Consider the following 12,718-nt stretch of genomic DNA (forward strand, 5'->3'; position numbering starts at 1 on the left):
TTTAGAATGTATTTTTTTTCCCTGAAAAGTGAATATGATGTGTTGAGTAAAAGGAACTTAGGTAAATGAGTCTCTAGTGTGAGGTCTTATGTTCATCTGGCTAGCAGTTATATTTACTATTTGCTGTATCTCTGGTGCCCAAGGTTAAAAGATTACTCCAAAGTCTTTGTTTTTGGTCTCTCCTTTAGAGATCTTAATTAGGTTGAGAGTCTTGCTGTTCTTTTATCTATAAATCCTGTTATTTTATAAGAGTCCTGTTGATGTAGAAGTACTGTGGGGAGGGATGGAAGGAAATGTCTATAGTGCCACGATTTAACTCACTTTTAGCGAGCCTCAGCTGGGCAATTTTCTTCCTTCATGTCAGTAAGGCTTGGTAAAATAGTTTCCTTTCCAGGCACGCTTGATTAAGCAGAACAGAGTTCTGGTGTATTTCAAGGGTTCCTTTTCCATTTCCTCTACTGGAGACAGGTGATTTCTAGTCTTCATAGAGATAACCTATTGTGGCTCATAGAGGTAAATTCATGAGTTTGGGGGGACTCCCCTATTTAAGACTGAGCACCTCATAATTTTTTATTAAGCTAGTCAATATTGAACCTTTGGTAACAAATTAATTACAATTGAAAGTGTTTCTGGCTTCAGTTGATGACTTCTGTCCCTGGACTTTTGCACTGTGTCAGCCCTGATTCTCTGTATGTGGCAGTCTCAGTTTCTAGGGCAGCAGTTTGCCCTATGACATCAATTCTCTGATGACCCTAATAGGAGTTGTTGATTTTCAATTTGTTCATTTTTTGTGCGTGTGTGTGAGGATAGGAATTGACTGCTGCCAAGCTGTTTGTATGTCAGAACAGAAACTGGAAATTCCTATGTGTGGGGTAAGTAAAGTGTCAGGCTTTTCTGCCCTCCCACCATTAGGATTGATGATGGAACCCTGTGGTCCTGAATGCATGCCTGATGGTGGGCACCTTGAGTAGGGTGTGGGCATACGTAGAGGGGATTCACCTGGGCTGAGAGACTGGGCTTATAAGGGTGGCGTCACGGGGAAGCCAATGGAAGAGCAGAGTGAAAAGAACGAGATCAAAAGAGAGGCAGAGGCCATGAGAGAATGCCAGAGAGTCCAGAAAGAGTGAAGACTTCCTGGGGCCTAGGAGGCCTGCCTGCCTGCCTTGTACCTGGTAAACTCAAAAGCCTGAAAAAGCCACAGAGGACTCTAGGACTTCTCCTTTACCCAGTCTGCTCAGGTCGTAGAGAACCTGCACTGTGCTCTTCCTGCCACTACACTGTTTCTTCTTAAAATGAAGATTTTACTTTAGAGCAACTCGATCACTTTAGCCTTTTCTTTTCCATGTAGGAACTTCCATGTATTTGAACATTGGGACAGATTTTTTTTTGAGATTTTCTTTTAATTTGTTGGTTTCCCTAAATGTATACTGTGATCGTATGTAAGGTAAAATGGAATGAATCCTTAATAATTTCTTACTAATCCTGGATTCAATCATTAGAATGGAATCTGAGATACTTCTCTCTCTCAAATGTAGACAGGGTGAAAAATGTGGTGAATTTGCATAACATTTTGAAGTACCTTCAGTGTGCCAGACACTTGTGTGGGTAGAAGGAAGAGTAAAAAGTAGGTGTAAAGGCCGGACTGGGCACAGTGCAGGTATTCTGATCCCATGCAGACCGGGTAAAGGAGGAGTCAGAGTCCTCAGTAGTTTTGCAGGTTTTTTATTGGGGTTCAGTGGGTATGTGCAAGGCAGGGGTGCTGGCTGGGGGCCTCCCAGCCCCCAGCAAGTCTTCACTCTATCTGGGCTCTCTGGCGTTCTCTGCTTCTGCTTCAGGCTTCTTCTCTTCCGGCTTCTACTGCTGCTCCTGGCGTCCCCATGACGCCGCCCTTAAAAGCACAGTCTTAGCTCAGCTGAATCCCATCTACCTATGCCCACACCCTATTCCAGGTGCCCGCCATCAGGCATGCATTCAGGACAAGGATCCATCATCTATCCTGATGGCGGAAGGGCAGAAAAGCCTGATATTTTCTTTACCCTACAGTCCACCCCCTCAGGGTTTTCTGCCATACAGTCTATACATATATACAATTTTCTAAGCAAACAAACAATGCAGCCATGGCCCACAAAAGCAAATGCATCAAATATAACAAAATACAATATAACAAAATACAACAGAACACAAATAAGTCCAGGCATGGCACCAACCTAGCGCAAAAGACAATTATTGGTACCAGCAGATAAGCCACCAAATCTGCTGCCGAAGGCACTGCTCATACGAGGGAGGGGAACACTCACGGCATCTACTATATCACACACCAGGAGCCGTCAGGCTTCCTGGCCTTCTCTGGCTGTAGTCTCGGCTACAAGGCACACACAGCATCCACCCCCAGGATGCACTAGCTCTGGGATTGGCAATTTTATTCTGTTGGGGGTAATCGCCAACCCTCAGGGTTTCTGTCTGCAGTCGCTCCAACACTCGGCCTTCACAGCCACCAGTGCGACTCACAGATCCCTGCACTCAGGCCAACCCACTGCACAATCACATGGGTCGGGGATCCAAACTCTGCATTCGGCTTGGGCTCCACCCCAAGCCACATTCCCCACCCGTCCCCCAAGGACAGGTTCCTCAGCTCCTCACCCTCACTCAAGAATGAGCAGGGCATCACCCACAGGTGATTTTACGAGACTCACAGTTCTTTAGCATACCCAGGCTGCTTAACAGCCACTTAGGGCTTCTCAACTTAGCATCAGTACCAGCTTTTGCCTTCTTAGTTGGCTTTTCTCCTCCACCTGGCTGCTGGGCATGCACAGGCTGCTTTTGGCCATCTAGGCCCATTGGCCACCCCCAGGTTCTCAAAAAAAAAAAAAAACAAAACATAACCTGCCAAGGTCCTCCGCCTTCTGGCGGGATTGTCAGTCCAAGTTTATCAGTCCATGTCCATTGGCCTCTCCCTGCATCAGCAGCGGCCTGCTGCCTCAGGGGTCATTGGCTGGTCCTTTCCGGTGTCGTTGCCTGGTCCTCTCGGGCGTCTCCTCCATGCGAGGTCTTGTCCCACAGCTCCGGACCGTATCCACCTTCTGTGCCGCCATGGCACCTCCAGCGTCATCACAGGCAAACAGTCTGTTCTCCTTAGTCCCTCCAGGTCTTCGGAGGGCTCCAATACCCGTCTGCATGGATCCTGCCGACTTATGCCAATTGTAATGTCAGGAACTGGACACGGTGCAGGTTTTCTGATCCTATGCAGACCGGGTAAAGGAGGAGTCAGAGTCCTCAGTAGTTTTGCAGGTTTTTTATTGGGGTTCAGTGGGTACGTGCAAGGCAGGGGTGCTGGCTGGGGGGGCGGGAGGCTGGCAGGCCTCCCAGCCCCCAGCAAGTCTTCACTCTATCTGGGCTCTCTGGCGTTCTCTGCTTCTGCTTCAGGCTTCTTCTCTTCCGGCTTCTACTGCTGCTCCTGGCGTCCCCATGACGCCGCCCTTAAAAGCACAGTCTTAGCTCAGCTGAATCCCATCTACCTATGCCCACACCCTATTCCAGGTGCCCGCCATCAGGCATGCATTCAGGACAAGGATCCATCATCTATCCTGATGGCGGAAGGGCAGACAAGCCTGATATTTTTTTTACACTACAGTAGGGCACCCAGATTGTAATGTTTGTGAGTAGATTACTAATAGGCAATTAATATAAAAAATTGTTTATGTAGTGATGATATTTATTTTTTTAAAGATTTTTTTATGCATACAAGAACTGGGGTACAGGCTGGAGGTTTGGGGGAGGGATGAATGAGAGAATTCACCAGAGACAGAGCGGGGGAACAGGATAGGCAGATTGACTGAAATACACTGCTAAGGGGAGCAGCAGGCGAGTCAGGAGAGGTCTGCTGAGCCATATGGGTAGCTTCCTGCCTGGGGATCGAACTCGTGCTGTAGTGACTGTGGCGAGCTTCATAGGTTGCATCTTAACCACTTGTGCCACCGGGGAGGCCCATGTAGTGATGATATTTTGTCATGTCCAGAGGAACATAAAGGTGGGACACTTTGTTCTATCTTAAAGGATTGTGTTGGGGCAGAAAAAGTTACCTGAAGCAGTTGACATATTTTCTGTCTCTTGGAGGATGATTGGTGCTTAGAACATTTGGGATAACTGAATAGATGGTTTAACCTGTGGTTGCTTTTCTTCTGCAGTCATGAATTGGAAAACAAGGCAATTATATATGGCTTTATTATTTGCTGTGATAATATTATGAATTCTAGAACAGACACTTGACCTGTATTTCAAAGCAAAATATAAGTTTTGAATTGTTTTGTATTATCCTATAGTAAGAAAGTTGAGAATGAACTGTGATACTGTATTTCATATTGACATTTAGCATACATATTGCCAAAATGGTTTGATTTTTTAATTCTCAAATCATACCTCAAGTACTTAGCTTAGTAGAATTCATTTGGGTTTGAGAAAGTTTGATTGCTTTTATTATTTAAATGTAAGCATATTTTATAATTTCATTGATAGTAGGAAATTTTAATAATAGTAAGCACTCATTTTAAGCTCTTTAAGAAGTGGCAGGCCATTATATAGCTTCATAAGTATTTTTGGTGTAACCCTGTGTATTTTTTGTATACTCTTTCAGTTTTACAGTACTTTACCTTGTAAAAAGGTAAATGAACATAATTTTAACTACTTTAAAATATGGGAATACTATTAGATTAATAACTAGTTCTAGTATAGTGTGGTAGCTTTTGAAATTCCATTACCAGACAAGATAAATCTCTTCTAGCATACTTCTAATATTCTGCTCCTAAAATGAAATAGATACATATACATAAAAGAAAGAATTTGGGACTCCTTAAAGAAAGCAGGATAGAAATTCTATTTTAAATTACAAATTACAGAATATAACACTACAATAATTTACGTCTTAATTTTCTACAAAAAAAAAGTATCTCCTGATTTTATTTCATAAAATTTGACTTTTAATTATGTTGCTGCTAAAAATATTCTCTGGAATATTGTCTGTTGATGATTAAAGGGAGAAATATTCTTTAAAATGACTACTTAAACCTACTGAACAATTGTTCTTATATCAGGCATTTCTTTGATTATTCTTCTTGCTTTATTTAATAGAAATTGTCTTTTCTATTGCTACTGTAACAAAATACCATGAAGATAGTGGTTTTAAGCAACATAAATATAAGATTCTATAGACTAGAGTCCATTATGACTGTCACCTGATTAAAATCAATTCTCTAAAGAGACCCTTCACCTGTAATGGTTTACTTTCTGCTGCTGTGTGAATAACTATGACATTAGTATTAAGACTTAGGACCAGCTACTATATAAACTCACAAAAATATATAAAGGCTTTCTTTTTTCTCAAAACAGTACTCTAAAAGCACATTTTCTGATTTCAATATTTCTAGAATGTTTCTTTTACAATTTCCTCATAAGTATTATATATTATAGTAGAATTGTGACTCCTCTGAATTGTATTTTTAGATATTGATAAAGATAATAGTAAAATATAAATTAATGAATATGTATTAATTATAGAGGTTCCAAGGAAGAACCTGTTTACTACTTACTTGAGTGACTTCATTTCCTTGAAGTTGTAGATCAAGGTCTTATATCCTCACTAACTGTAAACTGCCAGCTTCTAGAGGTATCACATTTCTTGGCATTTCATCTTATTTCTCCATCTTCAAAATTAACAATGGCTGGTCAAGTTGTTCTTATTTTGCATCTCCCTGACACACTTTTCTTCTGAAATCTGTTACTAAGGATTTTTTATGATTAGATTGGGACCATTCAGATGATCCTAAACCATCCGCCCATCTCAGGTCCTTAACCTTGATCATATCTGTCAAATCTGTTTTATCTTGTAACCTAAAATAGTCACAGGTTCCAGAAATTAGGCTCTAGATATCTTTGGGGAGCCATGTTTCTGCCTCTCACAAACAGTAATACTAACTGCTGAATTTGCTTGATTACTTTTCCTTTTTTGTTTAGAATACCTCTAATTTCCCCCTCCCTTGACTCACTGAGTAGAAAAGATGGATTAAAATTCAGAGGAATCAGAAAAAATGCTTTTAGAGCATTGTTTTTGAGAAAAAAGAAAGCCTTTATATGTTTTTGGGAGTTTATAGTAGCTGGTCCTAAGTCTTAATGTCATAGTTATTCACACAGCAGCAGGAAGTAAACCATTATAGGTGAAGAGTCTCTTTAGTATCAACACATTCCAAGATAGAGAGATGTTCATCCAAAGCAATAATACAATAATTAATGTGAACTTTGGTAATGGGTGACATTGCATCTTAATGTATTATTTCTTTCCTACCTAGATCATCACGAAGTACGTATATGAGCTCCTGGAAAAAGATTGTAATTTGAGAAAAATTTCCATCCCAGTAAGTCCAATTTTTAAAAATGTTTTACTTCCAAATAAGATAGTTTTCAATTTAAAAGAAAACTTTTGTTTTAACTAGTGGTAAGTTAAAGTGTTATGGTTCTATTTTTTGATATTGATAAAGGTCATATTAAATGCCTATTCAGTATATATTATCTCATTGTATCGATAGCTTTTAAAAATAATTTCTGTGTAAAGAAAATAACTACTTTCCAGTCTTTTGAAAATGTTGATTCTTAAAGGACTACCCTTTCCACTACCCTTTTTAATTTCATTAGTATCATATATTTTTGCATTTTTATTTTAAATAAATGTACTTTTTGTTGCATCAGACATTCACCATCTCTTTATTTCATGATTTTTTAAAATTGAATATTTTATTCCTATGTTTCCTCTACTTGTTTCAAAATTCATTCCTGGTGCTTCCTGTTTTAGAACACTGCTTCTCATTTTAGCAGAATAATTTGTATATGTGTGCAATATACATATCTGCATATATAATTATCATTACCATATATATATAAAGAGAGAGAGGGATTGAGGAAGAGTATTGAGGTATAACATTGAATTACAAACAATAAGTTTCAGGTGTTTATCTTTATACCTTGACAACTGTTTATCTACACCACACCCAAGCCAGGCCTAATTACCATTCACCAACTTCCTTGAGGGGATTATGCTAAATGAAATGTTAGAAACAGAAAGCCAAATACAGAATGATTTCTCTTAGAGGTGGAAGATAAACAAAGCAAAGTTACAATCAAAACAAAATGAAAATAAATAGGTAGATTCTGATGAAAACAAAATGGCAAGTTACTAGACTGGAATAGCATAGGGGGTAGGTGGATCAGTTAGACAGGATTGATTGGAAGTGGTAGATGGTAATTGGACCTTTGAGAATTTCTTAATACCGCCTGTCTTCACAAATTAATTTCATAGTTATCTATTTAAAATAAATCTAGTTTATATTTAATTTTCTATAGGTAACTTCAAGTGCTAGGTCACATTGTTAGTCATTTGTATATTTTTTCATTCATTAAACAGATATTTATTTGAGGATGCCATGCGCTGTTCGAAATACTTCTGACATAGTAGCTAATAAAACCTTATCCTGTATAATAGCTGGGCCAGTTCTTGTTTACTTGTAAACTTTCTTTTTGAAGTACATCAAAATAAAGATTCTAGTATTTTTTGGCAGGGAGGAATGAATATATCAGGGTGTTTTTTTTTTTTTTTTTATTCAAATCTCTTGTTATAGTTTTGATTTTAGGCCTACTGTCTTGCTCCGTATATTGAGTTTGCTGTTCTGGAAAGTTAAGGTAGAAATTTGTTACTTTGTCCAGTTTTTCTTTCTTTTTTTCCTTAAATTTAATGTAATTGGATAGTCCCATCATATAACCACTGTAGGGCATCTACCACCAAATCATCCATAGTCCACCACCACAATCCCTTGTGCTTCCTTCCTTCTTTGTCTTTACCCCTCCCGCCCTTGGTACTAAAGTTGCGTAATCAGCTCTCGATGGTTAGTTTTTAATCTTGTCTTTATCTGACTCTTAGTTTAGTTACTTTATATTCCAAATATTAGATATACCATCTGGTATTGATCTTTCTTCTTCTGACTTATTTCACTAAGCATTGTCCCTTTTCAGCTCCAAGAATTACCCAGCTCCACAAGAAAAGGCAACATAAAAATAATGGGAACCAAAGAGAAAAAAGAAAAGAAAATATACTTAAAGGAAAAAAATGGAGGAAAACTTCCTGAACCTAGAGAATGGAATACATGTACAAATCCAGGAAGCTAAAAGAACCTTAGTGTACCTAAATAAGGTGATTCCAACACCAAAAAATACAGTAGTGAAACTTCTAAGAGTTCACGATAAAGAAAAAATACTGACGCTGGCAAAGAGGAAGAAGCAAATAGTCTGTAAAAGTACCCCAATCAGGCTAAATTCAGACTTCTCTGAAAACAGTTTCCCTTTATTATTAATTTTATTTCTTTCATAGTTTCTGAAAATGATATTAAAGAGCCTTGGGTTAAGTCTTTGTTACCGAACAGTTAATACTGAGTCCTTTAATTTTATAATACTTCGATTTCCCTCCTATCTTCGGACTTCAGTCTGCTAGATTTCTAGAACAAATCACAAGATAATTGGCCTTATACATTGTTATATAATTAAGTTTCATTAATTTTCTTTATGGAAAACCGGAGATTAGGTTTAGAAGGACTTTATTTTCTTCTCATTTAATATTAGCTTATAAAGCCAATAAGCACAGAGAGCTTTATGTTATATGAAAATATTATAAGTGTCATGTTCATTTTTGGTTAGAAAAGATTCCCTAATTTTATAAACTGAACATATTTTTTTCAGTTTTAGAAAATTTATCTCAAATTATCGTAAATTTTATATAGCTATTAAAGTTTCCTTCTTTTACTGTTAGTTTTCTCCGAGTTTTCCTAAATTCCAAAGTTAGCAGTTGAGTGGGGTAGTTTTCACAGAATTGCTCTTTTGAAGACATTGCACTAAATTAAAAATTTTTTTTTTTACAGTCATATTGGCATACAACACTGAATATGTTGATTCAAAGGTATAGGTATAGGTGCACACCTATTCAGATGTATGTAACCAAAACATACCACCACCAAGTCACACTTATTTGTCTGATGATAAACTAGTCTTTTGTTTTATACTTTCATAATTTAATAAGGAAGAAGAGCTTTTTTCTTCTTTTTTAAATTGACAGCATTTTGTGGAACGCTGTGACTTGTTAGAAATCATATTCATGTCTTGTGTTTACTCCCTCTCTTACATAACTTAGGTACAAAATATTTTTAATTGTTGTGTCTCGTACTTGTATAGAATATTGGATACATGAAATAACTTAATAATTTGACTACAGATTTTCATTCAGTTCATGGTGCCATGTTTAAATTAAACCTCACAATTAGTAGGCTTCACAAGTGTCCCAAAATGAACTGCTAAAAATTGTTTGTAGTTGATATGTCAGTAAAGTGAAATAATACACTAGAATTACTTTTGTATGTATTTAATGAAAGTGCAGCTTAATGAGTCACTGTTTAAAGATAAGGAACTTGGAATAGCTATTTCCAAACTTTAGTAAGAAAAGAAGAAAAATTTATTTTATAAGTATTTTCTCTTTAAAATTAGCACTAACTTTATGCAGACTAAATTACAGTTACCAACTGTAGTCAGAATTCTGTATTAAATTGGGATGAATATGAGCCAATGACTAGCTCAAATACTACTTCTACCACTTAATGATACCATTACATTACTTATTTTTATTGTTTTTCTTTGAATAGTCTGAAGTTTTTATATATTCAAGGTTAACTTTTCTGGATGTTCAAATAAAACTTTTATTCATATATTCAAGTATTTTAATTTGTAGACTTAAAAATTCTTAAATAGCATTTCAACATAAAAAACTTTTTCTCATCTAAAAATAAGCACTCACCCAGTTTTAAAGCGATTACTCTGAAATTCAAAGTGTCATTGTTTCATTACTTTAAAAAACAACTCAGTTCCTTGGTAACAGGGGGCCTAGTGAAATAGAAAAAAGAACCTGTAATCAGCATTTACCAAAAAGTGTATATATACCTACAGGTCTTTTCAGTAATATAAATATATACCCTTTTCCATAGTCATGCCAGTGTCCATTAAGGCCTCACTGATTTTCAGAGGCACTTTTATTTGTACTCTTTGGTAAATAAATGACTGGAAACCTCTGTGGTCTCTTTCTATTATATACTGACAGCTTTGCTTGGTAATTTTTTTTTTTTATCATTTTCTTTTTTTAAGCCACTTTAATTACTTTCATATCATGATCCTCATTAAAAGGGAATTTTTCTTCTCAGATTTAGTTTTACTGTTCCTCATCCACTTCTCATCCTCGGTGACTTGAGTCATACTCATTGATATCATCATAATTTGCTTACCCTAGACACTGGGTACAAGTAAAGCTGATGTAATTTATTAAAAGTCATACCTATCTTCCTAACTACTTAACTCTTGATATAATTAAAATACAATTAATCTTATTTTAATTTTTTAGCACTGTATAGCTCTCTTAAAATTCTTTATAGTCCTGCATCAGTTGCTCTTCAATATATGCTTTCTGAAGCAGACAAATATTATAACCAGTTAGGATGACATATTGCTTAGTTAATCTAAAGGAGTTCATTGGTAATGCTTGACAAGGTTCCTTATTCCAGATGTTCATTTTCATTTTGAGAGCACCAGTCTCTCTTTTAGGAATTAGGAATGTAGCTGGATACAAACTAAAAGGTCTGCCTTTCTGGAATATACCCTGTGAAAGGAGCGGATGGTTAATAAACAGATAAACAAACATAGAAATCAAGTATACACTATATTAGATTGTTGTATGTGCTATGGAGAAAAACAAAACAGGAAATGCACTAGGAAATTCTTGGGGGAGGTGTTTGCAATTGTAAATGAAGCTTCACATAAGGTGGTGTTTTTTTTAAAACTCCTGTAGTCTTGCTCTTCTTTCTAAAATATTTTTTCTTTGTGCTGTGCTTATACAAATAGCTAAGTATCTATAATGAATACCATTCTGTAGTTTGTTTTTATTTTAGTAGTGAAGTATTATTTTATTCTCTTCTTAGCAATAGTGAGTGAGAACATGTAAAATCCAGGGCATTATTTTGTATCTAGAGTTTTTTGTCTATTTCTTGTTTTGATAGTTGTGTGAATATATTCTGTCCATGAAATGAAGAGCTCTTGCATTAGCCAGTATATGGATTGACCCTCTCTACTTGAGCATGTATATATTACCAGCTTTCATGACTTCAACTTCTGATCTGGCTGTACAAAGGCTTCCATTGCTGGTTACTGATAATTATTGAATGGAAGAACACTCAGTGTCTGCTGTGACATATGTAATAAAAGGTTGTGAAGTTACCCCTTCCTAAATACCTTTATTAGTTTTTCTAATCTAAATCATGCTCAGTCTAGTTTAAACCCAAGTACAATCAAAATGAATAAAAATACTTTTTATCCCATAAATAACTGTCATATAAAATATGATTATTGGAGAACACAGTTGTTTCATAAAATGATAGTTATACAATGCTGTATTCACGCTGTGAAATTAGAGTTCATTTATATAGAGCAGTAGGTGTTTGACTTTTTAAGTAGTTCTCTCTGCCCCCTTTTAAAAGTTTAATAGTATTAGTGGTTAATAAATAATTTTCTAAAAGGTGAATTCTGCCATTGTGTTTTTGGTTTTTTTTTTTTTTTGTATTATTATAGGCTTCTGTTACAGAATTATAGACTTAATTGCAGTGTGACCTTAGGCAAGTTATTTAAACTCTCTAGGCTTCAATTTACAAATGAGTATAGCAATAGTACCACCTTGATGGGATTGTGATTGAAATAATGCTTTTAAAATGTTAGGATGGTATCTAGATGATAAGAGACACTAAATATACAATAATAATGTTAGGAGACATTTTCAGTTTTCATAATAACTATCATGTCTTTTTTGCTCATCCATCTAATTGTAATTATTAATTCCTAATGAATGCTTTAATCATATTTTAAAGTTTTTTTGCTTTTACAATTCTATAGTAGCCATTCTATAAGTTTCTAGTGATCATTAATTGTTTCTCATTTGTCTGTGCTTGGTAAGGAAACATTTGTTTATTATTTAATTTTTTTTAATTACAGGTAGATGCCACTGAAAGTGAACCAAAGAGTTTTATCTTTATGAGTGAGGATGCTTTGACAAATCCACAGAAACTGATGGTTTTAATTCATGGTAGTGGTGTTGTCAGGGCAGGTCAGTGGGCTAGAAGGCTTATTATAAATGAAGACCTGGACAGTGGCACACAGATACCTTTTATTAAGAGAGCTATGGATGTAAGTGAAATTTCCTTTATATTTTTGGCATTGCATAGCTGTTTTATTATGTGTTTAAATTATTTTATCATGTCTCTTCAAAAGTATGCCCTAAACATAATCTTTACATTGTTTTTATCTGTAATGAAGGATTATTCTACATTATTTTGCAGTTATTACAAAAACCAGAATGATGTCTTCAGTGTTCAAAAATTTAGATATATATTTGAAATGAATATTTTCAATTCTAAAATGTAATCAAAAGTTATTAGTATTATTGAAAATACTTTTGAAAAAATTTAACAATGCTTTTATAAGCCTTTTCTACCTGCATGAAATTAGAAACTAACAGAAATATGCTGCTTTAATTTCTTATTATTAATAGTAGAATTTTTTACTTATTTCTAGAAAACAGTTTAGAGTCCACAAAAAATGC

General features: G+C 35.8%; 1 protein-coding gene across 2 annotated transcripts in view; it reads left to right on the top strand.

Annotated features, from left to right (window-relative positions):
- The window catches only part of ARB2A (ARB2 cotranscriptional regulator A), a gene marked incomplete at both ends in the record, with an annotated part of 418,987 nt that overhangs the window by 78,754 nt on the left and 327,515 nt on the right, over positions 1-12,718 (top strand). Inside the window, 2 exons of one of the 2 annotated variants that reach the window (XM_084234095.1) lie at positions 6,339-6,404; positions 12,112-12,303. In XM_084234095.1, coding sequence (XP_084090221.1) covers positions 6,339-6,404; positions 12,112-12,303 — 258 coding nt within the window. The remainder of the gene's footprint in view (positions 1-6,338; positions 6,405-12,111; positions 12,304-12,718) is intronic. The other variant, XM_084234096.1, reaches the window with a different exon arrangement.

Source organism: Talpa europaea (assembly GCF_964194135.1).
Source record: "Talpa europaea genome assembly, chromosome: 5".
NCBI lineage: Eukaryota > Metazoa > Chordata > Mammalia > Eulipotyphla > Talpidae > Talpa > Talpa europaea.